Here is a 25,515-nt window from a genome sequence, read left to right on the forward strand (position 1 = left end):
TCCCAAGGGTTGGCTCAGCTTTGGGAGAAGCTTCACAACAGTAAGAACTGATCTAAAGTGAAATGGCCTCCCCTGAGAGATGGTGCCTTCTCCCCTCGCTCATGTCCCCAAGTCGGCTTCCTGGACACCTGATAGGTGTGCTAGAAAGGACTGGGCTAGACCAGTTGTGGGCTAGACCAGATGGCCTCTCAAGCCCATTCCCACTCTCAGAATCTGGGATTTATGCAGCACAGAGAGAGACTTTTGGAAGTCTTTCTTCTCTTTAAAGAAGAGGTGAGCTCATTGCTGAAGATTCACTTCTCCTGAGGCCTGAAGGAACTGAGTAAAGAGAATGGGCACATAGGCACCCTGGGTGGTTCTGGTCAGCATGTCATTTGTACATCATAGGCCACTTCTCCAAGCTACAAAAAGCCTCCTCCGGAAAGTCCTGAGGTTGGAGAGCTGAGGCAGCTGAGAAGCAGGAAGACCCGAGTTCAAATCCAGCCTCAGATACCTAGTAGTTGTGTGACCCTGGGCAAGTCTCCTACCCCCTGCCTCAGTTTCCTCATCTGTAAAATGGGGTGATACTAGATCCACCTCCAGGGGTTGTTATGAGGATTAAATGAGATAATATTTGTAAAGCTCCATGTGAATGCTAGCTGGAATTCCTACTCTTAAAGCCAGAAGATCGAGGTTGAAGCCTTGTTCCATTACTTACTAGCTGTGGGACTTTGGACAAGTCGCTTCCCTTTTCAGGGCCTCAATTACTCCACCTTGAAATGGGGGTAATGATACTGGCCCTGCTTTATAGAATCATTGAATTTTACAGCAGGAAGGACCTCAGAGGATATCTACTCCAATCCTCACCTGAACAGGAATGAATACATACACACACACACACACACACACACACACACACACATACACACACACACTCCATCTCTAACAAATGGTGATTCAGTCTCTGTTTGAATACCTCTAGTGATGGGGACCTCACTGCCTGCTGAGGTATTCTACTTTGAGATAATGCTGATTATTAGGATGTTTATTAGTTTAAATTAGTTTAAATATCAAGCCAAATCTACCCCCCTGCAGCTTCTGCTTCCCTCTTAATTCTTCTATCTAGAACTAAGCAGAAAAAGGTTAATTCACAGGGCAAATCAACCACATAAGATGTTGATGTAGAGCTGAAGGGACTTTGGGGACCATTGGGTCCAATCCCATCATTTTACAGATGTGGAAACTGAGGCACAGAGCATTTGACTTATCAAAGGTCACAGAGCTAGTAAATGTCTGAGGTGGATTTGAACCCTGGTCCTCCAGATGCCAAGTCAAGCATTCTATCCATTAGAATAAAATTGAAATTCATCAGCCATTGAAAGAGCACCAATCAGTTGGTGGACCCTTCCAAACAGCTAGGAGGTTTTGTCTTCTTAAAAATTATTTAAATCATCTCTCATTTCCTGTAACTTTATACAGAATTGAATATATTGTTCATCCTTGTATGCTTGGTTGTATCTGTGGCGCCATCAGTGTGTGAGCTGCCTTCGGTGGTACATATCCCATTGGAACTATGCCTTCCCTTCATGAGCAAAACATGGCAGCAGAAGATGGTGGAAAGAGCATTGGCTTTAGAGGAAGAGGACCTTAGTTCAAATTCTACCTCTATCACATGTCTCTGTATTCTTGACCATGTTATTTAGCCCTCTGGGCCTCAGTTTCTTTAACTGTAAAATAAAGTCATTGGACTAACTAACTTTTTGAGAAGTCTGGTGTATAAAAGATATTGCTCTGGACTTGGAATTCAAGTCTAGCCTCAGACACTTACTAGCTATGGGACTCTGGGTGAGCCACTTATCTAATCTGTGTCTCAGTTTCCTTATCTGTAAAATGAGGGAGTTAGACTCTAAGGGGCCTGCAAGCTCAAAGTATGATCGATGGTTTCTGAGAATGAGAGCTGCGCCAAAGTGGAAGAGTCTCCTTTGGGAGGTAGAGAAGTTGGGAGACCACTTTGGGGGGCCTTTGGAGAGGGGATCATTGTTCAAGTACAGGCCAGACTAACTGGCTTCTGAGGCTCTTTATAGCTCCTCCAGTCTATGATTTCATAATTTGTTCAGAGAGACCTTTTCTTTACCTTTGATTCACAGAGATTTTCACTTTCTTTGCTCCCTGCTTGTCACGACATGGGGAATTCTTTGTGTATGTGCTGTTTTTAATCACAGCAGAAACCAATCAAATGGTCCATCTTCTAGCAAAACTGGCCCAGTTGGGTCAGCTTTGAACTCTTCCCCTCATCAGGTGTAATCATTTGGTTTATTCAGGCATGCAGGCTCCCTCTCCTTTCCTCCCCAGGGAAAATGAGACAATGGCTCAAAAAAATAGGCAAGTCATCTCTCTTCAGGGGAACACAGGTGTCTCTTGGGTGACTATATATTCTTATCAACATTTCACTGTTGTCATGTCCCCAATGCCTAGCACAGTGCCTGGCATAGAGTAAGCACTAGGGAAATGCTACTTAACTAACTGACCTTTCTCTTCCTTCATCCGCTGGAATGCGGCACAGAAGTGAACACCCCCTCGCTCAGCTTTACTGCCACTCCATAATGGAGCACCATCATTTCGACCAATGCCTCATGATCCTTAACAGCCCAGTAAGTATCTAACTTGTAGTTGCATGATTAAAAAAAAAACTTCGTTGTTGGAGTCTTATTTTTAGATTTTGGAATGATTCCCAGCATCATAAATTCTTAAGCAGACTTTATTCCTTTTTGGGTAAGGAAGGAAAATCCACGTTGTTTGAAAGCTTCCCAGTGTGGCTGACTTCTGGGTGCTCCCAAGCCTGCCTAAACAAAGCCTGTGAGGGAAGCTGAAATGGTCATCTGGACCATGTCATGTAGAGGCCACCCCCCAACAAAGCAGGCAGCTCATGTTGCTCGGTGATGGAGACTCCTAGCTGAGAATCCTGGGTCCTCTGGACCGCCCTTGCTTGACAGCCCCTGGCTTTGTTTCTGGCAGCATGCTACCCATTGTTCTGTTCATTCCTTTCTAGACAAAGATGTTGTCTTGAAAAATGAAACAGTCACAACTCCTACACATTAAAAAGCTTTATCCCTTTTTTGGTTATAGATTGAAGTTAATAATTAAGGAAAGGGGGCAGGGGAATTTGTTGTCATTTTAGTGTAAGAAGAGGAAGCAGGACAGAGTAAATAGAGGATCGGCCTCAGAGCCAGGAAAACCTGGGTTCAAGCCTCCCTCTTGACCTGATACACGCTGGCCAACTGACCCTGGGCAAATCACTTAATCTCTTAGTGCCTTAGGTGACCTTCTAAGGGTCTATGTTGCAGAAAAAGTGTAGACCTGCATTGGTGGAAGGAGTTTCTCATCTGGGAGTTCTCTACATCAGTAAAATCATGGATCCAATCCCTATTCCTACCCTAAGAAAAGCATAGGGTAGATTCCATCCCTTCCCTCCACCCTCCCTCTTTGCAGTCCCATGGCTCCTCCTTAAGTGGATCATGCCCTGTGGAGGCAGTGGGCAGCCCCAAAGCAAGTCTGAGGACCTCAGTTCAAATACCAACCTTGCTACTTATTCCCTGTGTGATTTGGGGCCAGCCACTAGTTATCTGGGGTTGTTCTTCATAACCTAGGGGTCCCCTTCCATGTCTAAATCTTTGATCCTATGACCTTACATTGCAGAGCAAATTACCGCCCCTAGAAACTGCCATCATGGCCCACAGAGGGATCCCGATCTAACCTCTACACTGGTGGTCTCCCTGCAGCTCTCCCAGGGGTCCCACCATAGCCCCAGCTACTTGTTTCTGTGAGAATGTTCAGTCTCCGAGTTGGACATGGGGAATAGAGAGGAAGAGCCAAAGGAGGGGGAATCCTCTGCCTGCTGGCTACTTATTTATTTTGGTACAGCATTTTCCCTGCTGCCCAGCATCTAGTAGATGGTTGGTTGATTGGTTAATGCTAGAAAAGTAAGAGGCCATTTTCCTAAAATTTTTGCTTTTTAACCTGAAATTTAAACTTCTGGCAGGTTTTAATAACAGTTCAATTATTCAGAACCTGTGGTATTCTATCCTAATGAATGTAATCAGAGCTATATGTGTTTGTGACTGGGAGTGAGCCAGTCCTTCGAGAAAGTGAATGATGACCACTGGGCAGCCTGTATGCCCCTGTGATATGCACACAAAGTCAAGACAATTAGAGGATGACACTCAATGAGTGCATGAGCTACAGTGCGTCACCCGACCATGGACCAAGGTCACACAGAATGGGTTAATAGTGACAGTGCCAACATCAGTGAGACCCAGAAGCAGATTTTCTTCTTCCATCCTGAACCACCGTGGGTTCCTCTCACTTAGGAAACTCCATCTGCCCATGTTAGTGCGCAGTCATCCTAACTTTTTATACAGGGCTGCCTGGGTCACTGAGAGCTAATGGACTTAACCAGGATCACACAACTACTGCGCATCAGAAAGAGAACTTAGGCTTGTGTCTTCTTGAGTCTGAGGCTGGCTCGTTAATGGTTTTAGATGAGAGACTTCCATCAGAGCTTAATAGTAGGGAAAATTATATTTCAAGAGGCTTCGATTTCATCGGTGTGGACTTCCCTTTCATCCAAACAGATTTCAGCCTCTCTTTAACCTAGTGGAGGAGGGAAGAAGGGAGGGAGGGAGAGAGACAGAGACACAGAGAATAGGTGGACAAATGATGGGTAGATACATAGAGAGATACATGAAGATAAGGAGAGGGAGAAGAATGGATTGACAAAGAGATGTGGTTAGAGAGGTGGATGGATGGATGGATGGATGGACACATAGATACATAGACTATAGGGTGAGTGAACAGTTAGTTGTATGCACCAGGGACTATGCTACATGCTAGAAATACAAATACAAAGAAGTAAAACAGTCCCTGTCCCCAGGAAGCTTATGATTCTAATGAAAGAGGACAGCCCATAAAGTGGAGCTGGAATGTGAGGGAGAGGATAGGTAATACGATAGGAGAAGATAAGAGGACCAGAGAGAGTTGAGGCAGGAGTGAGGAGGTCCTCCCTAAAATACCATCCCGTGGTAGAAGTCAGGAATCAGGAGTGGAGGGCCTTAGAACAGAGGCCTTAGAGATGTCTCTTGATCTCTCTCTCTCTCTCTCTCTCTCTCCCTCTCTCTCTCTCTCTCTCTCTCCAGCCATGCTGGTGAGTCTAGGATCAAAGCTTTAGCAATAGAAGGGTTCTAAAAGGTCAGAATTCACCCCCTTCATTTTGCAGAGCAGGAGACTGAGTCTGAGAAGTTAAGTGACTTGTCCAAGGTCTCAGAGCTAATGAACCCAGGTTTTCTGACTCCCAATCCAGTGCCCTGTCTTCTAAACCACACTGTGATGAGCCCTCTGAAATTAGGCAGGCAGTCAATGGACAAGAGATGATGGACAATAGCCCATCAGGCCTGTACTGAAAGGCTGCTATTCTTTCTCACCAGGTAAGACTTACACACTGCTAATACAGCCCCAAGAACTCTGGGTGGCTCACTGCCCTGCCTCCATGAGGCACCCAAGAGGTCCATGCCACAGGTGGGGCATGTCACTGGCCTTTTTTAACCCTGAGCCACAGATCTCAGAGCACTGTCCCTGTAGTTGGTCCCCAGACCCTGTTTCTAAGTCCCTCTACCTCTGGAATCATAGATGCTCACTCAATCAAAACAGGACACCTTTTCTGCCCCAAGCCCATTCCCCATACTTTGGGCCTGTAACAGCAAGCACCCTAGCACACCCAGGATGGCTGCTAGCATAGGTTCTCTGATCTGCATTACTAGGAAAGACAGCTTTTAAGGGGTCAACAATCTTCTTTATTTACATTTCACTAGTTTGGGGAAAAAATCAGCACCCTGGACGTCAGAGAAAATACAGAGAAAAGGTACAAGCAGAGAAATTAGCACAGACCAACAGACAGGGCTCTGACTGCCTGAGTCAAAGCAATATTACTATACACTTTACATACACCACTGGATCGAGAGAGCCTTTACTTCTGAGCTGTCAGGGGTCTGAACATACAGCTACTCAGAGTCTTGACCAGGGAATCAAAAGATCCTTCTCATAAGCGAACCCTCAAAGCAAAATCTCACCTCAGAGTATATATATATATACTTCTCAGAGCCAGAAGCATCACAACTCTCTCAACTCCGTGCCTAATTAGGAATTAGCAAAAGATGTGAAAGCTTCCCCTAAGCAAGCTTCCCCTTTAAGCAAATTCCTCTTAAGCAAGTTCCCCCCACTAGGCTCTATGTGACTCAGGATGTATCACAGCTGTGAGCTGGGCCAGAGCTCAAAGCAGGTCACATAGGCCTATTAACGGATGGAGGAGATCTTCCTAACCTATTAACATTACAGGACCTCACTGCAATTTTCAGTTTTATGAGTTAAGACATACACTGTACCCTAAATTCTTAGGTGGTAAACAATAGAAATAGAAATAAAGAAATCATTTTAATTATCTCCTATTTTAAATCCTTTCAATGACTCAACAAGCATACGTTAAACACTATTGTATGCCAGGTTCTGTGCTAAGTGTGAGTGATATAAAGAAAAAAGCAGTCCCTACCTTCAGATAGCGTACATTCTAACCAACATGCCCATAGATAGGTATATACAAAAGACATACAGAGTTGGAAGAATGTATCCTTAAAAGCACCAGGTCTAGTAGCTGGTGGGCAGGGGCTGGAAAGGGCCTTCTGGATGCTTCAGAGCTGGTGACAAATTAGATGTTTCCTTGCCCTCACTTAAAGTGGTAAGCTGCCCAAGGTGAGAATGAGAGGTGACTGTAGGTTTCAGGGCTAGAGCATATACAGAGGTTAGAGAAAGGATACAGAGGAAGACCACAGATGTGACAGAGGAGGCCGACTTCACTATGGGTCAGTTCTTTTCAAAGTGTCCCCAGGGTAGGGTGCTATTAATGGGGAAAGTCATCCAGTGGTTCATACCTGAAATAAACAGTTGCCTTCATCTGTTCCCATGGGCTCAGAAGGTGGGAACTTTTGGGGTGCAGTTGTGTCTTCACACATTCTCCTTTTCCTTTCTATTCTTAGTCACATAGTAGGTACTCAATAAATGTTAGGTAGCTGACTAGCTGACAGTTATTAATGTTCCTTCACTATAACTCCAGGTCAAATATTAATACTGTGCTTCTCTTTGTCAAGGGCAACCAGATTCTCAGTGGCCTGTCCATTGATGAATACAAGTCCACGCTGAAAATGATCAAACAGGCAATTTTGGCCACTGATTTGGCACTGTACATCAAGTAAGTGGAAAGAGCCCACCTTGAGACTAATGGTGCTCCCTTGGGAGTGTTTGGAATTGAGTAAAGTTGTTTAGAATATTATCTTGGGAGCTTTTGGAACAAAACAGAGAGTCTTTGAAGAGATGTTTACTAGCATATGGAAGGGTCTAATGTAGGAAAACAGTAAAGCTGCTTTCTTTGGCTTTATTGAAAACTAAAAATGACGGCACATCCCTAGTGTATTTTGGATATATATCCATTATGAGAGGCAACATGGCATAGTACCTGGAGAACTGGATTCATGTTCTGTCTCTGGCCTATACTAGCTGTACAAACCTGGGCAAATAAGTGAGTTAGTGCACCCAAACAACTCCCAAATACTACAAGTTATAGAGATGCTGTCCTATATTGGTAGAGAACTCATCCTATTCTGGGATTTGCTTATACCCATGAATCACAGATCTTAATTAATTATCCTTAATTCCTTATTATTACTGTTATTGTTAATTATCCTTAATTAGTTATGCAGTCCCTGTCCCTATCCATTATTACACATCCAGGCCTAAGCATAAAGTGAGTAGTCACTTTCTCACTTTTGCATTCAACAGAAAGAGTCCCAGGCTTGGAATCAGAGACTTAGGCTGAAGGTGTCTTTCTCAGAATCTGATGATTTTACTATTTATTGAGGCCCTCTCTCAAAACTATCTGTAAACAGTGGCTTCTGGTCATGAGCCCTGGGAAATGCTGGGAAAGGAAAAGAGTGGAAGCTGCTAGAAAAAAAATGAGGGGCTGTGATGACACATGGGTATTGTCGGTTACCCTCACACTCGTCTCTGATGACAGTGAAAGACTGGCATTCCAGAATTCTTTGTCTTTTAAGATGTATGTTTGTGCCTTTGGGAAGGGGAGAGGGTAACAAACTCAAATAGCTTTTTAGTTTATACAGTGTTTACTGGTAATTTGTTGTTCAGTCATTTTCCAGTTGTGTCCAACTTTTCATGCCCCCATTTGGGGTTTTCTTGGCAAAGATACTAGATTGATTTGCCATTTCCTTCTCCAGCTCATTTTCCAGAGGAGGAAACTCAGGCAAACAGGGCAAAGTGACTGCATCACACAGCTAATAAGTGTCCCAGACCAGATTTGAACTCATGAGATAAGTCTTCCTGGTTCCAAGCCCAGTGCTCTATCCACTGCAGCGCCACCTAGTGCCCATTACAGGGAATGGAACCCATTATCTTAACATTTGCTTCTTTAGAAAATAAAAAGGGTGTTTTATTCTGGTATTTGTTATAAAATAGGAAGCCTCATGTAGTGGATAGAGAACAAGTTTTGAGACCAGGAAGACCTGGGTTCAAGTCCCACGTCTGGCACCTAAGGGCTGTGTGACCTTGATCATTTTTCCTCCCTGTACTCTGGGCAGCGCTCTGAGGCTCAAGGCCACAGAGAAGGGATCAGCCCCCAGTGGCAGAAGGAGTTTTCTCATCTTGGGATTTCCTGTGCCAATGAAATCAAAGGCCCACCCCTTACTTCTTGTGAAAGGCATTGCTTTGTGGCGACTGTCCACTGTCTCATATCAGAAAGCAGCTGCCAACTAGGGCTTGGAACACTTCTGTGGTTACTCGGGAAACTTCCCTCTTGATCTAAAACACTGGAGAATGGGGTCTTCTGGTTAATTGAATATTCTGGTTTACTGAGAAATACCACATAAATTTTTGTTTGTATTTTTTTACTATTTTACATAAGTTACAACATAGCAATAAAACCACATCCTGTCCATAAAACTGCCCCCAACCACTGTCACTCACTTTGATCCTTTTCTCCTAGGCCCATGGGATTTAAAGCAGAAAAATACCTTAAGGGTCAGAAGAAAATGAACATTAGAGATCACTTTACCTAATCCTTTCTTTTTACAGATGTAGAAACTGAGGCCCAGAGAGATGAAGGGTCTCATTCATGGTCCTACAGGCAATAAGCAGCCGAGTCAAGATTTGCACCCAGGGCCTCTGCCTGTAGACCTCCCATTCATTCTAGTCCACCTTCTGCCTTCTGTGTACATGCCTATGGAATCCCAGCATTAAGGCATATAAATAAAATGTGTACTTTTCTTAGCTGGCAATAAGACATGAATGTTATAAATTACCCATTTTGATTCTTAATTATATAGAGTCTTGTATATTATTTTAACACTAGGACCACAGGGGTAAAGGAAACAGCTCTGGCCTTGGACTCAGGGGACCTGAAATCAAATCCTGCCTCTTGACGCTAACTGCCCGCCTGATCTTGGGTTTCAGGTTCCTCCTCTGTAAAGGGAGGGGTGTGGACTAGGCAGCGTTTGAGATCCTTTCCAGTTGCAGATCTATGGTCCTATAAACCCAGGTGTATGACAAGATCTGGAGATGCTGTCTTGGATGGCTCCAGAGAGGCCTGCATGTGTTTAGAGGACTTCTGGTCCTTTCCTGCTCTAATGTATGAGGCTGTGACACAATGACCATACTCCCCCTTGGGAAATATTTGCCTTGAAAATATTCATGTTTTCATATGTCTGATCATTTCCCTAACTTAAGATCCACACTTAATGATAAATTAATTGCAAATGGCTTCAAAAACATGAGATTTCAATTACCAGTTTTCCCCATTGTATTAAATTTTATTTTATTCATTTATTTTTATTTATTTTATTAAACAAATTTTATTACATCATATTTTATTAAATTTTATTTATTGTATTAAATAAATCTTTCCAAGCAAAGAGGAGTATGGGCTGAAAAATTGTCATAACCAAATATGTTCTTTTATTTTGTAGGAGAAGAGGGGAATTTTTTGAACTTATAAGAAAGAAACAATTCAACTTTGAAGACCCCCAGCACAAAGAGCTATTTTTGTAAGTCACTGTAGCATTCATGAAGGTATGAGCTTGCCCCGACAATTATTGTCTGCTGTGTCATGTTGTTGAGGTGATGTCTAGTGCAGCTTGGTGACTCCAGCCCTCCAGTCTCGTCAGAAATCAAAAGCCAGAGCCAATGGATCTGTGAGAGGGCTTCAAGAGCTCCCATCAACACACCGCCTTTTCATTCTAGAGGTGCCTTTAACATGTGGAGAAGCGGTGCCCTGGGCTTGTCCGTGTGCCCCATCTCCTCCTCCTTAGGAAAGGAAGTGTTGAAAATTCTCGTCTAAAATTTCAGATACAAAGAGGCAGAGTGGTGGACTTCAATTTTCCATACAATAAAACATCCTAATAATTAAAGCTTCCCCAAAGCACGGTGTACTTATGGGGGTTAGGAGGTGGGACAGTTTGACCTACCAGAGTTCTACCAGCCTGAGATTTGCTGAGATTGCAAACCTGGGAGACTGGAAAGTCAATCAATCAATCACAAAACATAAGCATTTACTTTATGATAGGCACTGTGCCAAGCATGGAGATACAGAGGAAGGCAAGCACATAGTCTCTGCCCAAAAGGAACTTGAATTCTAACTAGGCAGACAAAAGCCAGACAGCCCTCAGATGTGAAAAGTGAGCTATCTGCCATCCAGGAACCATTCTCTGATGATCAAATAGTCACTAATAACCAGAATGGCTTCATCGCTCTAGAGCCAAGAGGCACTCAGTTTTAGCCTAGAACCAAAAAGTATGTTCTTTCCTTGGCAGGCAAGCACTGAGTCAGACTATTGAGCAAAAGAATTAAAAAAAGAGAACAGGCCAAACGGCCTTTACTCTTTGTACTGCCAGGGTGATGATATAAAAGACTTTCTTCACTGTAGTGCTTGTAGAATGCTATATAAAGTCGGCTGTTACTCAGGTCTCTGAATTCTGGCTGACTCCATTTGAAGAGTGCTAACAGAAGCTGATCACCAGTCTGGTGGTGGAAGGGATTTTGGAGACCATGGAGCCCAACCCCCTCTTTTGATGGATGAGGAAACCAGAGAGAGTAGTTGACTCGCCTGGTTTTGCATGCTAGTAAATGTCTGAGGCAGGATCCAAACTCAGGTCTCCCTCACTCCAAGGTCAGTATGCTGGCCATTGAACCACCTTGCCATGTACATCTATTACTTTTGATCCAATCGAATATGACCTTTCCTGTCTGGCTATGGCACTCACACCTAGTGTCTGAAGCAGGATTTGAACCCAGGTGTTCTTAACTGCAGGAGCAGCACTACCCTCTGCACTCCCTCTCAGGCTTAATTCTCTTGATATTGGTAATGGTCAGTCGGTCAGTAAATGTTTACTAAGCACCTAGTAGGTGCCAAACATTGTACTAAACCCTGGTCTACAGTAGGTCTACTTCCTTCCCCTAGATCCTTCGAGTTCTTCATCATGGTATGGAGGTACCTTGGGTTCTCAAAAGCTTTACCTGGTGCCTATCCAATCCAGTAAGAACCCCGTGCAGACTATGCAAGCACCACCCCAGCTAAGTTTAAAAAGGCTTGCCAACAGAAAGTTGGCCCTCAAGCCATTGCTGTCTTAATGTCCAGCAGTTCATGAGACTACGAGCATCAATAAAAGATATGCCTACCTGAAGAAATCATAAATTTTCAAGGAATTGAAGTAGAGAAAGACACACTGTGAGGGTGTTACCTCCCGTGGGCAAAGACCAGAATGATTTGGTAGCGTCTTTGACTGTTGCTGGGGTTGAAAAATTCCTTTCACCTTGACCAACCCAGCCATGAGCCTTCCAACCTTGGCTAGATGGGTAATGAAATAAAAGTCAATACAGGGCCAGTAATTGAAATCATAGTATCACAGCTCTAAAGTTAGAAGCAACCTCAAAGGCCATTTAATCCTACAGCTGAGGCCCAGTTCGCATCTTCCCAAGTTATGACCTGCCCAGGGTCCCTCAGGGAACAAGTAATTGTAGGAATTGAACCCACATCCTCTGACTCTGACTCCAGTACCACCAAAGGCCTTTCCAGCATGATAAGAGCCTGCACTTTGCCGCAGGGACTTTTCCATGCCAAGATGAGAGGTCAGAGGAGGCTTTACTGAACACTGCCTTCCTCGAAGAGTAACCAAAAGGAGTTTGGTGTTTGTTTCTCTTTCTGCCTCTAGAGCGATGCTGATGACAGCCTGTGATCTCTCCGCGATAACCAAGCCGTGGCCTGTTCAACAGCAGGTATGTCACAGATTAGTATAAACATGATAGATTAGACAGCCATCCTAACAATACGTTCTATTTCAGAGCTGGCTGAGGTCTTGGCGGAAGATCTGGCTGGCTATTTTTAACGGTATTTACAAAGAATCGTTGGCTGTGGACCATACTTCCCATCTTAAAATTCCTGTGCCACCTAATGCTAAATTCCATGGAGAGCCTATGTAGGGGGGCAGACTCTCCTGACCACTATGCCAAATGTGGGGGCAGATCTGTTCTGCCCTGATTATGCCAATTGTCGGGTGGTAGACCCTCCAAGAGAATACTGAGATGCAAAAAAAAAAAGAGAAGCTCATACCAGCTTGGTTATTAATAGGTTTTATTAGGGTTAATTAGGTTAATTGGGGGAATTTATTCACAAAAAAGTCTGTCATCCTGGGTGACAGCAGGACAAAGTAACTTCGTGGATCCCCGCACCTAGGCCAGGCCAGGTCAGGCATTACATAGAAACAGAACGAAGAAGGCAGAGTGCCAGGATGACCCAGGGGAACATGCAAGTTTTCCCATGGGATAATTGGGGCTTTTTTGCTGTTTACATTTACTTAAGGTAGTTTACATTCTCTGTGGAGACTCAAGGTCACATTCCCACTCTGGCCTGTGAAAGCAAAGAAGCCCATGTCTCACTGATGTCAAGGGCTCGGCATGGCTCCTCTCCCTTCTGATTGGTTGGGGAAGCTCACTCCCACACTATTGTGGCTGTTTTGATGATAATAATACTATGCATAGCTAACCCTTAGAGACCACTTTCTACAGATTCTCTCACTTTGTTCTCACAGCTAGCCTGGTGAGTACTATTAGCATTCTCATTTTACAGATGAGGAAATTGAGGCACAGAGTGGTTAAGTGACTTCTCCAGGGTCACATAGCTAGCAAATACCTGAGACAGGATTTGAACTGGTGTATTTCTTGCTCCAAATCCAGTGCTCTATCCCCTAGGCCACACCACCTCTCTTGATAAATGAGTAGATGTCATTTTATTGCTCATTACTGCTTATTTTGCATTTTACCATTGTAAGTGGGAAACTTGAATGGATTGAATATTGAATGATTCTTGAAAACAAATTCTAGCCCAATAAGTCTCATTGGGATCTCTGGTCTCTATTTCAGATAGCAGAACTGGTAGCTGCAGAATTTTTTGACCAAGGAGACCGAGAGCGAAAGGAGTTGAACATCGAACCCGCAGTAAGTAGGGAGGCCTCTGTTGGGTCACAGGGTCCCAAGCCTGGCCTTGACCTGTGTCCTTTGGAATTAGACTGCAGGGAACCCAATCAGCATCATCATTTTCTCCCCCATGAGAATGTAAGCAACTTTTTGCATTTGTATCTCTAGCACTTAGCACACAGCAAGTGCTTAATAAATGTTTCCCATTCGTTCATCATTCCTGGTGTTTCCGGACCACCCTATTTGTCAGGTACAGAACACGGTCAGTTCTTGGTGGGATTGGACAGAAAAAGAAAGCCGGAGCTTGATTCCTTGTATGGTCGGAGCTGGCCCTCCTCAGCTGGCCCACTCAACTACCATGATCCCCTTTCCTATACCGTCCTTTAAGTAAAGGCAGCTTTGTCTTTGTTTGTTTTTAGGACCTGATGAACAGAGAGAAGAAAAATAAAATCCCAAGCATGCAAGTTGGATTCATAGATGCCATATGCTTGCAACTCTATGAGGTACATGTGGGAAAGGGAGGCAGTTCTCATTATGCTATCATTATTACTACTTAATATCACATTATAATAAGTATTTGTTTATATATGTAGTATATTGTATATATTATTATATTAATGTTATATATTATAATAATCGTGGATATTGTTATTGTTAAAATGCCTGACAAATTGTCCTTTAAGGTCAAAAAAGTGATCTCCCTCTCTCTCTCTCTCTCTCTCGTGTGTCAGTGCTACAGGGGACAGAACTAACTACCCATCTTACGGATATGAAAATAGAGGCCTAGGAAGGTTAAGTGATTCACCCTGGCTCACCATACCAGCAGATGTAGGAGGCAGGATTCAAACCCACATCTTCTCACTCCAAACCCAGCACTTTCTCCACTAGGATACCCTATCCCTCACGTTAATAATGCTGCCCCTAGGACAGAGGTTCTTAGCCTATTCATTAACCTGAGGCTGCCAGGTGGCACAGTGGATAGGGTATTGGACCTGGAGTTAGGGAATATCTCAGTCCAAATCCTGTCTCAGGCACTAACTAGATGGGTAACTTGGGTAAGTCACTTAACCTTTGTCTGCCACAGTTTCTTCATCTGTAAGGTGGGGGTCGTAATAGCACCCACCTTCCAGGGTAGTTGTGAGGCTCAAATAGGCTCATATTTTCAAACACTTAGCACAGCACCTGACACACAGTAGGTGCTTCATAAGTACTTGTTTCCTTCCCATTTTACTGATGAGGAAACTGAGTCTAAGAGAGCCTGAGTTAGTTAGCATGCCTACCATCATACAGATTTTAACTCCAAGACTTTTTCTGGCCCTGGCCACTCTTCCACGTGCCTCAGAGAGACAGTCACCAAGGAGCACAATGACATTGAGCATCCTTGATACATTGACTTCCCATGTAGCTGTGGGGCTCAGCTCTAACGTAGAGCTAGCATAGCCCTTTTCCAGCCTTTTCCTCTCCATACCATGCCCCTTCCCTTCCATCCTCATGATGATTGGGAGTGGTTGCTCCTCCCCAAATATCTCTCAGTCATCAGTTGTTATTTAATATCTTAATACCTTTATTTCACTAATGCTTTTATTACCTTAGTTACTGTTTAATCTCATTCTGTCATCATTATCCTGTATCTGTGTGGCTTCTGCCCTTATCCCTGTGCAGAAGTTGGTTTCGTAGAGGCATCATTAATTCTTGAGAAGCCCAGTTCCTTTTGTCCTTTATTTCTTGAAGGTGCCTAGAAGTCTTCCTTACCATCTTTTCCTTCCTAATTCCCAGCCAACCAATCTTTAATCTTTAAAATGTGGCCACATCTCTCACCCTGCCCAAGGGTTGGACAAGAAACTGAGCTCAGCTTTCACTGCTTCCCATGGGCCTCCAGGAGTATTGTCATACTTTGTCCTTGGACCTACACTGGTTTGGACCCAGGCTGACTTTGCTCACTAGTGGTTTAGCCAGTTGGCCCCTGGAACAACGTCTATTCATCAAATGAAGTCCAATAAGATGGTGATATACCAAGCATTTTGAAAGCCTTCAAGTGCTTTATGAATATTGGCCATGATGATGCTGGTGATAATGGCAATGCTGGTGATGATGGTGGGAGTGGGGTGGTGATGATGGTGGGAGTGGGATGGTGATGATGGTGGTGATGATGGTGATGATGATGGTTGGGGTGGGGTGGTGATGGTGGTGATGATGGTGATGATGATGGTGCTCCTGCTGATGATGACATATCAAATACAGGATTCAAAACCAGATGTCTAACTCGATGATGTACAAGTATCAACAACCCCATTTTGCAGAGGGGAAGCTGAAGCTTAGAGAGGTCAGGACATTTTACCAGAGTGAGGCAGACCCCCCCCCCAGGAAGTCCCCTGGTGCCATGAATCAATGAGCATCATGGGAAAGTGGTATTTAATCAATCGAATTCCCATTTCACCTATTTTTATTCTGTTAAAGACAAAAAGACAGTACTAAGTGTGATGAAAAAGGAGAAGGGAATACTGACCATCATAGTCCTAATAGCCACAAACTAAAGAAGACAGTGAATTCTTACTATAGGGGCTTCATTGTTAAAGAACACACAGTGGTGGAAAGAGCATTGCTTTTGGAGCCAGGAGCCCTGAGTTCGAATTCCACCTCCTGGGCCAGCTTTAGCTCAGCTATTTCTTCTGATCAGACCTTCCAGCTTTGGGTGCCAGGGCATGAGCATGTGAGCCTTGCAAGTGGCTGCTGGTCACAGGCAGCATGGCATAGTGAGTAGGGGACTGGACTTATAGATGGGAAGCCCTGGGTTCTAATTCTGCCTCAAACACTTACTAGGTCTGTGACACAGGGCAAATCACTACCCCCCCCCCGGGTCCTCGGTTTCTTCATCTGTAAAATGAGACTCCCAAGATTTCCTCTGCCTCTAAATCTGTAATCCCATGATCCTCCTGTCAGGATAGCCCCTGCTCTCAAGCACCCTGGGCCCTTCCCTGGACCCAGAAAGTCTCTTTCAGAAGCAGAAATGAGGAAGCCCTCTGAGCTCACTGTGCAGGGTAGAAGCTGATCCTGCCAACTTCTCATCAATCCTAACACCCTGCTGATGTGCTCTGTGTAAGAGAAAAGGGTGGAGGGATAGCTGCCTAGTGCCCCTGAATATACAGGGACTGTCATGCTTGGCATTCATACACACACACACACACACACACACACACACACACACACACACGCAGTCACACACGCACCCACACACATACTCCTCCTTTTTCTCTCCCTCCTTCCTGTTCCCCTCTCTCTCTCTCTCTCTCTCTCTCTCTCTCTCTCTCCCTCTCTCCCTCCCTCCCTCCCTCCCTCTTGTCTCTCTCCTGTCTCTCTCTCCTCCTCCTCTTCCTCCTCCCCTCTCTGTCTCTCTCTCCTCTTTCTCCCTCCTACCCCATCTCACTCCCCCTTCCCCATCTCCCCTTTGTTCTTTACCTTCTCTCCCTTTCTCTGTGTCTCTCTGCACTCTTTTTTCTCTCCTCTTCCTCTCCTCTCTCTTCTCCTTTCCCAGCCACAGCCACCAAAACCTTCCTCCGTTCATAGTTTCTCCCCAGATGCAACCCCTCTCTGCAACTTGGGCTAGGCCATCCTCTCAGTAGAATCTCTCCCTCTTCCTCCTAGTCCCCAAGCTCGTTTCTCTACCTCTAACTCAAGCAGCACCAGCCCTGAGGTGCCTAAATATCCCCCAGCCTGGAACTTCAGGCCCTTGTTTCCACAGGGCCTCCCTGGGACCAGCTCATCCGCAGACAGACCCCTAGTCAAACCCCAACGACCAACATCCCTGAAGCCTTTTAGCTCCACAGGACCTGCTGAAATTTGTGCTCAGCTGGACTCCAATGCCAGAGGCATCACAGCAGGGCCTAGACAGAGCAGAGGTCCCATTTCTTTAGCAGAATCAGGGTGCGTGTGTGTGTGTGTGTGTGTGTGTGCGCGCGCGTGTGTGTGTGTGCGCGCGCACGTGCACGCGCGCGTGCACATGTGACTATATGTGTGTGAGAGACAGAGAGAAGGAGAGAAAGAGAAGGAAAGAGAGAAGAAAGGGAGAAGAGAGGAGAGGAGAGGACAGAGACAGAGAAAAAGAAACAGAGAGAAGGAGGGAGAGAAGAGAGGAGGGGAGAGGTGAGGAGAGAGAGAGATTTTTCATGTTTTTGTCAGTAAAGAGTTTTTTGGTCCTTTTGTCCTTGAATCATACATTTGTAACTAGGAGGGACTTTAGATGACATCAAGTATTCTCATTTGACAAACCAGGAGAGGTTAAACTACTTGTCCAGGGTCACACAGCTAATAAGCCTCTGAGGCAGCATGTCAGTCCAGTTTTCCATCCACGATGCAGGCTGCTTCCCAGGCTGTCACCCAGCTTGACGGCATCCATATATGTCCACATAACTTCTGATGAGCCCGTTAGGAGTCCTCCTCCCAAATCACTGAGTGGGGGATGCAGCCCTTGACTCAAGGTTTGGGAGCCAGGGGTTTCTTCTCTGGTCTACTCCTTCCAATTGTCTGATCTGTCCTTCTTTCCTCAGGCCCTGGTCCATGTCTCAGAGGCCTGCTTCCCTCTGCTAGAAGGCTGTAGAAAGAACAGGCAGAAATGGCAGGCCCTGGCGGAGCAACAGGAGCAGAACCTGATTAATGGGGAGAGCAGCCAGCCCAAGCTGAACTGAGGGGCCTTTGACAGACTGAGCACGCAGAGTTTACGTTTACACAGAAGATGTCCTATTTTGTGATACGTAGTTTTCATAGACACTGTACGAGTTGGGTATATATTTTGCCACTGCTGTATTTTTTTTAACGTTTGGTTTTACTTTTGCACAACTTTGAAGGGCATAGTGTGACGTGTTTTTAGGGGACTGGTGTATATCGTCTCGATATGTCTTTATACCACTGAAGTGAGGTGGCCCACTTTGCCCACTGTGGCCACAGTTGGCGTAAAGCTGGTCTCGATGCTCCGGTTCTGCAGAGGGAGTTGTGGGGAGGCTCCGGGAAACCTCTGGCCCTGGGCTTGTCCATCTGTGTCCCTGGTTGTTTTTGCTGTGGCTGAATGACCAGCTCTTCAAGAATGCTTGGCAGCTTCTCCTTCTTCCTAGGGGAGCCAGGATCAACAATCCATTCCTCAGAGTTTGAGAATACAGAGGAGAGAAGGCTGTTGTTCAGGCCTGGCTTTGGACAGGCTGGACTGTGGGGATTTGGGAAGCATGTTTATCTCCAATGCCCTTGCCGATCACAATCATGTCTTGACTCAGTGACTTTCAGAATTCTAGAATATTTGGAAGGCTATGACATACCATGGAATTTATAGTGAAGGTAAGCACAGAAGACATGCATTATGATCAGTTTTAGAACCGGGTCTCTGAGGTCACCTAATCCAACACTCTCATTTCAAAGACATGGTCATGGGCCCCCAAAGCTAAATGACTTGTTCAAGGTGACACAAGTAGTAACATCAGAGGCAAGATTCGAACCCCCATCCATAGGGCCATAGTTGTAGAGAACGAAGGGACCTCAGAATCCTCCCACTCCAACTCTTCTGTTTTACAGACAAGGTAAGTGGGGCCCAAGAAAGCTAAGTGACTTTCCCAATGTCACACAGGTATTAAGCATTAGAAGAGGAATTCGAACCTGGGTCCATAGATCCAGACTTAGAAGGGCCCATAGAAGGCATTTTGTACAGATAAGGAAATCCATGCGTGAAGCAGGTGACTTGCCCAGGGTCACACGGCAAATCAGTGTTTTGATTGAAAGGTTGCATGGTAGATGTCTGAAAGAGAAGGAATCTTTGAATACATTTCAGGAAGTCCCCTCCCTCCACTGAGGACTACAAAACCACCTCCCCCTCTTTAAAAATATTCTTAGAACTCGTATCACAAAAAACTAAATTTCAGTAATGTGTCTCAAAATGAAAGAGTGAATTCAAGGTAACAGGAATCCAACAGTGTCCTGAGTGAAGGGCAGCCGCAGGTGGGGTAGAAAGGCAACCATTCCTTCCCTTTTCACATAGAAAGGAGTCCCACAAGGTTGCTTTAAGACAGGGCTTTAATCATCAATGCAGCTTAGAGAACACAGCAATCCTTGCATTTTGATAAGTATCAAAAGGTGGCCAGGATCTCCTTTTGCTCCCCGTAGTGTGATGCTATTGGAGGTCAAAGGGAAATAGCAGAATGGGCCATTTGAATCCCCTAACCAAAAACAGAGCCCTGAGCCACATGGAAGCACATGGGATCAGTGAATGTGAAGGAATTGCCTCAGTGGCCCAGATTGGCCAGGCCAAGCCCTGCCCCCCAGACATAACCTAGTTCTCCATACTTCTTCAGACTATGTGACTTGGCTGCCATCTTTCTCCCACAGTACTTCACGTGTATAAATAAACTTCCCTAGTGGGATCAGAGGCAGTTCCCATTCTATATGTGTGCCGTTGAGCCCCACTAAATGAGCTCAAGTGCCTTGGGAAAGCAGGCATGCAGAATGAAGGCAAGGAGGAGGCCTGGAGTTTCCCAACCAACCATTTCAATGTGTTTGCTCACAGTTCCCATCACCCCTTAGTCAGAAAGGCTCAGGAGAGCTATTTTCTTTTCTAGTCCAGTCCTTCCATATAAAGAATTTCTGGTGTAGAAGCTCCCTCTCCCAAGGCAGATTGCTAATTTACACTCTTAGGCAGTTGCCTGGGAGCACTTCAAAGTCAGATGACTTGTCTAGAGTCACACAACCAGTGCATATTAGAGGCAGGACTCTTCCTGATTTCATGTCTGGCCCTTGGCAGCCCACCTTGCCACATCACCATCATATGATGACAAAGTACAAGAAGACCGTTTCCAACAAATGTCTCTCCTGGTTATTTCACATGGGCATTTACATAAGTTCAAAATGGAACTTAAGTTTTGAAATACTTGGGGTACCATGATCTTATGCACAAATGATATATAGATACAAATCTCTCATGATTTTGGCAAAAGTGGATGTTTCCTTAGGTGCCCCTCCATAATCATGAAGGGTGCAAAATACTCTGGTAAGCTTCCAGCTGCACGCTAGCACGCTTGCTGCGGCTACAGTGGGGTTTTGTTTTATCTTTATGGCATTTTGTAGAGATAAGAAGCGTGAGTCTTGCCCCTTATCGAAAGAATCGTCATTGTTCAACCAGTTCTGATTGCCACGCAGAGTTAGTTACCTCGGTCTGTTGGCTCACCTCTGCAGAAGTGGCCATCATCTCTGACTATCTCTATGTGACCTTGCAACCTAAACCTGCTTCCTCCTCTGAAAAATGAGAGAGCTAGATTAGGTGACCTCTGACATCCCTTCAATGATCATAGTATGCCCTATCCTAGGGCAGCCTTCAGGATCTGTGCCCTTACCCATGTGTATAACTTGAGTTATTGGCATTTTCCAATGGCTTAGACCCTTCCCACCTAAACAAAGATGATCTGTGAGAGGATGCCTTGGAGGTAATTATTGGTGGAATGAAGATAAGTTTAGCTTGTACTTCTATACTGTCTAGTGCCGTTTTCCCACTTTGGAGTCCCAGAAGTCAGGAGATGCTCTTCCTAGTTGATGTTTATCCATTGGAGACTATGGTTCATGAAGAAATTGGAAGTCTTCACCTCACTCCTTTCCATTGAATTAATTTATGTTCCAAGCCAATTTTGAAGTTAACAAGCTTTATTGTTCAAAATAAGGACCATCTTGCTGGGCTACTTAGTATCCTAGAATTAGAGCTGGAAAGGACCTCAATGATTATTCAGTCCAACCCCTCACTTTACAGAGAAGGAAACTGAGACCCAGAAAGTTTAAGTGACTTGCCCAGGGTTGCACAGCTAGCATGCATCTTAGGCAGAATTCTAACCCAGATCTTGTCAATTCCATGACTGTGCTCTTTCCAGTCCACCATATTTCATTACCTTTAAGGGGCTCCTCAGTGCAGACAAGCCCAGCCCTGAAGCAGAGCTCGACTTGTTTATAATTGAGGGGATGCCCCCCCCAAATTGAATAACTCTCATTGAATAACACTCATCAGCAGATTCGTGCAATCTGTGAGAAGTGGGCACAAATCAGCAGAATTTTAGCTGTGAATGCAAATGCCCATTTCCTGTTCTTCTCCGGGTATTGCCTTCTCAATCTCTGCAATTCTTGTCCAGGTTTTCCCTTGCACCTTCTACAGAGCCTTGACCTTAATGTTTTTCCTAAAAATGAAATAAAGCACACATTCTAAATGTTTCTGCTATGTGATAGCAAGAGTAACAGATGCAAAAGCTGAGAGTAATGTGCCATTACTATCTGGTAAAATAGCCTGGCTTTTTCATAGGATTTTTGGGTAGAATTTTAGTATTTCCATAGAATTGGTGTTTTCCTTCTTGTGGGGATTTGTGCAGCTCACTGAATCACTCTGTGCCTGAGGGAACTAGGGAACTCTGTAAATGAAACTAGGAGTGCTTGGGAACCTGTATGCTTGACATCTTTTAAGACAGCAGCCTGGTAGGCAGCTGCCATATTCTCCCTCAAAACTGCCAATGTCAGAAACTGGATACGGGATGTTAGTCTAATGCAACCTTTCTTATAATCCTTGTAAATTTCCCAGTCTTTGCAAAGATAAGAATACCTTTCCCATACTTCACTTGTTGATATTTGGTAAGGATGAGATGTTTAAAAACTCTGAAGGATAATGATGGTGTGGTCACCACCGATGATCTCCCCTTCGAAGTGAGACAAAAGCAAGTACAGAAAAATTAAATACTGAGCAAGGGTCGGGGTAGGGGGGATGGAGAGTAGGAAATTATCATAAATGTCTGCCTTCTGCTCCACTGCTCACTTGAAGTGTGCAATGCAGGAGCTGGAGGGCTTGTATTTCTCTCTTTGTTTACAGCTCAACGCTTTTCCCCAGTTTTGCTTTCTCCACCTTTAACATGTCCTGCCCCGTTTCTGCTAGATCTTGATATATGAACTACTGTAATATTTGCCAGCAATGCTCTGGTCGGGTTTTTTTTTTCCCTGGATGACTGAAATAGGATGCTGAAGCAATGGGATGGCTGCCCACTTCTGCAATTAATCAGATGCTCTGAATGGGTACCGGGGGGGAGAGGGGAAAGGGGAGCATTTTCTGGTGGACGAAGGACCCCTCGGGGGACTTCTCTGTTCCTAACTTTGATGACTTTCAATGGAATCCAGGACAGATAATGTTCTCTCTATTCCACCACCGCTGCTCCCAGGCCTTTATTAAGTTCATGCTATGAGGTTTCATGAGACCTCTCTTGATACAGAACTCAGGATGAGCCTGGAAATGGGAAACTGAGTTATCATCCCCACCATCCTCTGGGTTCAAAGGCAGCTAAGTCAGGGAAGCCTGTCCAACATCCCACTACACCGAGTTGTTTGTTTGGGTTTTCCCCCTATACAAACTCGATTGTGGCTCTTTGGAGCCATGCCCTTGGAAGTCAAAATCACTACCCCAGGAGGTTAAATATTTGGCTTGTATTAAGTAAGCACCTTCATGGACCCCTTCTGCTCTGCCGTATAGAGAAAGGAAGAAAGCATTGGGCTCACCTTCCCCCTCCCTACACCTACCAAAAGCCTGTGTATACATGTTTTAATGAATGTAGCTGAAAGTGTAAATACTTTTTCAAAATAAATTACATAATAGTTTAATTTTTTAAAATCACGAAGAACCATCACTAGCCACTGTTAGTATTTCTTTGTATACTTATACTTTTGCAAAGTATTGGAACAAATATATAGTTTCTGGACACTATTTTTGTACTAGGATGGGGAGGGGAGGGTACTGTGTATATTATGTTTAACTTTCAAGTGGTTTGAAAGGTTTTGGAATGTCAATGTCTTTTCCCACCTCCTCTGTCATCCCCCACTTCCTGTTTCAGACAATCTTCTTACATGACAGACCGAAGTATAAGGACCAGTTGGGTTGGACTGTCCTCCAACCAGCTGGTGAAAGAAAAAACACCCAGGGGAGTTTTCCACAGAAGTCTGGACTTTTCACTTGCCACTTACCTCTTCATTGTATTCTCTATACTGTTTTTCATTCTTTGAAAAATAAAGAAGGATGAGGAACACTTTTGTGTGATCATTATTACTCCTGGAACTGACTTGGCAGTGGGGAAGGGGAAATGGACTTTTCTCCCTCAGAGAGAATCTGATGGTCCAGGACACTGGCATTATTTTCAATAAGGATTCTAGGTTTTCAAGCTAGAAGGAGCCTGTGGAATCATCTAGGCCAAAGAACCCATTTCACAGAAGACCAAGAAACTTGCATGAATTCAAGCATGACTAGTAGTTACAATAGCTAACATATGACACATGAGTGTTTGCAAGAACTTTCCATAAATTATCTCAGGTGATCCTCACAACAACCCTGGAAGGTCAGTGCTACTATCATCTCTGTTTTATAGGCTGGAATGAGCTCCAGAGAGGTTAGGTGAATTGCATGGGGTCCATTCCACAATCCAGCTCAGGTCTTCCTGCCTCCCAAAGCCAATGCTTTATTACCTCCACCATAATCCTCGTGGCAGAGCCAGGACTCATTCCAAGGCCTTGTGACTCCAGATTGAGCAGTCTTCCCTTGATGTCAACTTGAAAATGTAGTGATTTTCATACCTTTGATCAATATATTTCCACTTTCAGATGGGGTCAGTACTCCTTTTCACCCCAATCTCTACCCATAAGCTTTAACACACAATGTGTTCCAACATACTCACACATGTATGTACATATGCATGATATCCGAGTCCATTCATATTGGGACAATCAAAGAGGAAACTCAAATTATATATACTTGAAGACCTTTCAGAGACTAGGGTTGGCCAGCCTGGAAGACTTAGCTGAATGTCATTGACTCAAGGATGCCACAGGAAGCAACAATGATCATTCACTTTCCTTTAGTACTTTAAGGTTTTAAAAGTCCTATCCATTGCAACCTGGTTCATCTCCAGTCATCCTGTTAAATATCAGGTCACTGGATCCAGATGGCTCTAGGGAAGAAAGTGAGGCTGGTGACCTTGTGCAGCCCTCCCTCACTCAAATCCAAGCCAACTGCAAGGCATGTCATCATTTCCCTGATGTCATTCTCTTCGAGAATGAAGGACAAACACAACAACAAGGTTTAAAAAGTCCTATCCACTCAACACCATTGTGAAGTAGGTCTTGCAAGCATTATGCCCATTTCATAGATTAGGAAATTGATACTCTTGAGTGTTTTAAGTGACTTGATTAGGCCCTTCACATAATAAGCCTCAAGAGCCACATATTTGAATGCTATTAATTCTGCCAAAGGGTAGAATTCAGGTTGGAGACTTGGAACTTAACTGTGCTACTCTCACAATCTGGGCCAAGGACCAAGTCATGATGAGGCAACCGTAGTACACTGGAAAGAGTCCTGCTCTTGGAGTTAGAAGACCCGAGTGCAAATCTTGCCTTCGTCATGCGATATCCTTAGTAAGCTCTTCTGGACTTGGGTTTCCTCATTTGTAAAGTACAGGGATAGATGTAAATGACCTCTAAAGTCTCATCCAGTTCAAAATCTGTGCATCCTATGATCTTCAATGTCTTTTTCTATCCTCTTCTTCTACTCTATAAGTTCACAATGGGTTTCCATATTAAAAAAAATAGAAATATCACTGCTGAAGAGCTAAGATTGTTCACTAGATGGCACTAGAGCCTTAATCAGGTATGACAATTAGCCTACTTGCCAGTTGCATAAATATATAACATTCGTTGCAAAAACAAAACCAAAAAAGAGAGAGAGGGAGGGAGAGAGAGAGAGAGAGAGAGAGAGAGAGAGAGAGAGAGAGAGAGAAAGGGGAGAAAGGGGGAGAGAGGGAAGGAGGAAGGAAGGGAAAACTATCAAAAACTATGAAAAATGTGATCTAAAATCATTAAGGGATGCAAATTAAGACAACCTTTGGGCTTTGCCCCCTCTATCAGATTGGCAAAGATGATAAATAC

General features: G+C 44.4%; 1 protein-coding gene across 4 annotated transcripts in view; it reads left to right on the forward strand.

The window, feature by feature from the left end:
• Positions 1-23,617, forward strand: part of PDE5A (phosphodiesterase 5A) — a 190,340-nt gene extending 166,723 nt beyond the window's left edge. For all 4 annotated transcript variants that reach the window (XM_036763181.1, XM_036763184.1, XM_036763182.1 and 1 more), the window contains exons 15-21: positions 2,543-2,630; positions 7,173-7,273; positions 10,056-10,133; positions 12,297-12,360; positions 13,504-13,578; positions 13,977-14,060; positions 18,102-23,617. In XM_036763181.1, the coding sequence (XP_036619076.1) occupies positions 2,543-2,630; positions 7,173-7,273; positions 10,056-10,133; positions 12,297-12,360; positions 13,504-13,578; positions 13,977-14,060; positions 18,102-18,239 (628 nt within the window). In that variant the 3' untranslated portion in view covers positions 18,240-23,617. The remainder of the gene's footprint in view (positions 1-2,542; positions 2,631-7,172; positions 7,274-10,055; positions 10,134-12,296; positions 12,361-13,503; positions 13,579-13,976; positions 14,061-18,101) is intronic.
• Positions 23,618-25,515: the final 1,898 nt, after the last annotated feature.

The sequence above is a fragment of the Trichosurus vulpecula genome, chromosome 6, assembly GCF_011100635.1.
Source record: "Trichosurus vulpecula isolate mTriVul1 chromosome 6, mTriVul1.pri, whole genome shotgun sequence".
Taxonomy (NCBI): Eukaryota; Metazoa; Chordata; class Mammalia; order Diprotodontia; family Phalangeridae; genus Trichosurus; species Trichosurus vulpecula.